Consider the following 3,080-nt stretch of genomic DNA (forward strand, 5'->3'; position numbering starts at 1 on the left):
TCAACATCTCAGCTGGAGAAATGAAGGAAGCTTGGATTGGTCTGATCAGTAAACCAGAATTTAACAGAACATGGTACTGGTCTCTGCCTGGAGTGGAGTTCAGTGAAAGTGAGACAAACTGGAACGATGGAGAACCAGATGATAGAGGAATTCAAGGACCTCAGAACTGTGGGGCTGTGCATCAAAATCTCAAATGGCGAGATCAAGGTTGTCAATGGCCTGAATATTTCCTCTGTTATGATGGTGAGTATTAAGAAAAACTCTTTCGATTGTCCAATAAAATTATCTGGATAAAACATTTAACAACAAAAAAAGGAAGTAGTAATTTCACTCTCAAATAACAGGAACTGTAGCTTCAATGTATCTGCCAGTGAACCTGATTTTATGCTTATTTTGAAAAAGAGTTATAAATTATGATTTGCATTTGTCTGTTCACTCCACAGAAACTAATACATCCCTTAAATATCACCTGATTAGAGACGGTAAGACCTGGTTAGAAGCTCAGAGTTAATGCAGAGAGAAACACACAGACCTGATCAGTGGAACGAAGCAGCTACAGGATGAAGAAGTGAAGATATTGATGGACTCTTCAGATAGTAGCGCATACATTGGTTTGTTCAGAGACGCCTGGAGGTGGTCAGATGGAAGCAGTTTCTCTTTCAGACACTGGAATAAAAACTTTAACAATCCAGAAACCATCAGTGGTCAATGTACCATGACTGTGTTTGATGATGGAGGCAGATGGAAGAATGAGAACTGTACTGAAAGAAAACCCTTCATCTGTTATGATGGTGAGTTGCTCTGACTTACATGTTAACAAATCAACAGAACAATTAGATTTTTTTTACATGCTCATTTAAATGTGTGCATATTTTCAAGTGTTTTTAAGATGGGCATCATATTTAATGTCAAACCTGTAAGTGTTTCTCTTTTTTGTGCCTGCCTTCTGTGACAGATAAACTTATCCTAATCAAAGAAAATAAAACCTGGAAAGACGCCTTGACCTACTGCAGAGATCGTTATCATGACCTGGTCACCATCACCAACATGGATGATCAGAGATGGATCCAGGAGAAAGTCAAGAACGCATCGACTCCTTTTAACTGGTTGGGTCTGCGGTTCAACTGCACTCGTAACATCTGGTTCTGGGTCTGTAAGGAGAAGATCAGCTATCAGAACTCGACCTCAGCAGGATGGATGAATGACTGTAACATTTCTGGAGCCATGCAGGCTGGAGGAGAACATAGATGGTTCCAGAGAAACGACACAGAGGAACTGAACTTCATCTGTTCTAAGGGTTAAAGTTCACTCTGTTCCCTGGTGACATCAGTTTGATTTTGGTAAAGTGAATATTTGGTTGTTTGACTGTATAAACTTTTCAAATGTAAAGCTGCGGCTCCAGTAGGTCTCTTCTTGCAGGGTTCTGGAGACAGCCAGGTGTTGATGTTTGGCCTGATTAAAGCTGCCAGGCACATCAGGAGGTTTTTTCCTTCTCCCTCCTCAGAACCACTTGGTTTGGTTTGTGTCCTATGGTTTGGTTTTGTTAGGGTGGTTTTGGGTTTCGTTTGTTTTTGGTAATTTATTTGGTTTTACATGAATCTATTTTGGATTCTCATTTCAGTTATTCCCTTTTCAGGTTTGATTTCTTTAATATAATATAATAAAATCATTTTTCTTAAAGTCAGAAAATCCTCGTTGGTCTCCTTTAATCTTACCCCAACAAATGAGCCCAGTGGACGTAACTCTACATTTAGACAGNCTGGTCTCTGCCTGGAGTGGAGTTTGATGAAAGTGAGACAAACTGGAACCCAGGAGAACCGACTGATAATGGAAATCAAGTAACACATGAGAACTGTGTGATGGTGAATAAAAATCTCAAATGGATAGACACCAGCTGCCTTAATCAACATAATTTACTTTGCTCTGATGGTAAGAATGTTAATCTATTTATCAGTTGTTGTTTTTTTAAATCTATTTTGTACAAACAAGGTAAACATAAATATATTTGATTACTCCACAGAAACTAATACAACCCATAAATATCACTTGATTAAAGAGATGAAGACCTGGCAGGAAGCTCAGAGTTACTGCAGAGAGAAACACACAGACCTGATCAGTGGAACGAAGCAGCTACAGGATGAAGAAGTGAAGAAGCTGATAAACTCTTCTACAAGTGATCACACATACATTGGTCTGTTCAGAGACACCTGGAGGTGGTCAGATGGAAGCAGTTTCTCTTTCAGACACTGGAATCCAATATTTAACAATCACAATCCCAACAGTGGTCAATGTGCCATGACTAAGTTTGATGGTGAAGGCAGATGGACGAATGTGAGCTGTGATGAAAGAAAACCCTTCATCTGTTATGATGGTGAGATTCTCTGACTTTAATGTTCATTTAAATTTGCATAATTTATACGTAACTTGTAAAGGTTTGTCGTTTCAAATTGTTCACTGTCTTCATTCTCTAATTATTTACATACAAAGAAAAACTTGAAATGCCAAACAGTTTTCTGGAACTAAAGATGTTTTTTGCTACTTCTATATATAATTATCTTTGTTTGTGAATATGAGCATGAACAAAGGTATGAATGAAGCTTTTTTGTACCTGTCTTCTGTGACAGATAATGTGATCCTGATCAAAGAAAATAAAACCTGGAAGGACGCCTTGACCTACTGCAGAGATCATCATGATGACCTGGTCACCATCACCAACATGGATGATCAGAGATGGATCCAGGAGAAAGTCAAGAATGCATCGACTGATTATGTCTGGTTGGGTCTGCGGTTCAACTGCACTCTTAATTTCTGGTTCTGGGTCTGTAAGGAGATGATCAGCTATCAGAACTCGACCTCAGCAGGATGGAGGAATGACTGTAACATTTCTGGAGCCATGCAGGCTGGAGGAGAACATAGATGGTTCCAGAGAAACGACACAGAGGAACTGAACTTCATCTGTTTTACGTTTAAAAAGCTCACTCTGCTCTCTGGTGACTCTGTTTCAGGAAGCAGGGTTAGCAAACTGAGTAGAAGTTAGTTACTCTGAGTAAACTTGCCCAGCTCTATGATACTCAGGGTTT

General features: G+C 39.3%; 1 protein-coding gene across 1 annotated transcript; it reads left to right on the forward strand.

Annotated features, from left to right (window-relative positions):
• The first annotated feature begins 6 nt into the window (after positions 1 to 6).
• On the forward strand, positions 7 to 3,074 carry LOC107834795 (secretory phospholipase A2 receptor-like). The gene is made up of 3 exons (XM_016666683.1): positions 7 to 243; positions 2,021 to 2,371; positions 2,625 to 3,074. The coding sequence occupies exons 1-3, from the start codon at positions 21 to 23 to the stop codon at positions 3,035 to 3,037; spliced, it is 987 nt and encodes a 328-aa protein (XP_016522169.1). The 5' UTR covers positions 7 to 20; the 3' UTR covers positions 3,038 to 3,074.
• Positions 3,075 to 3,080: the final 6 nt, after the last annotated feature.

The sequence above is a fragment of the Poecilia formosa genome, unplaced genomic scaffold, assembly GCF_000485575.1.
Source record: "Poecilia formosa unplaced genomic scaffold, Poecilia_formosa-5.1.2 Scaffold772, whole genome shotgun sequence".
Classification (NCBI taxonomy): Eukaryota; Metazoa; Chordata; class Actinopteri; order Cyprinodontiformes; family Poeciliidae; genus Poecilia; species Poecilia formosa.

Excerpts from the sequence above, each read along its gene's own strand:
- LOC107834795 (XM_016666683.1), top strand. The coding sequence starts at position 21 with ATGAAGGAAGCTTGGATTGGTCTGATCAGTAAACCAGAATTTAACAGA. Across the intron at positions 244-2,020 it reads ATATTTCCTCTGTTATGATG|AAACTAATACAACCCATAAA; the intron begins GTGAGTATTAAG and ends ATTACTCCACAG. Across the intron at positions 2,372-2,624 it reads ACCCTTCATCTGTTATGATG|ATAATGTGATCCTGATCAAA; the intron begins GTGAGATTCTCT and ends CTTCTGTGACAG.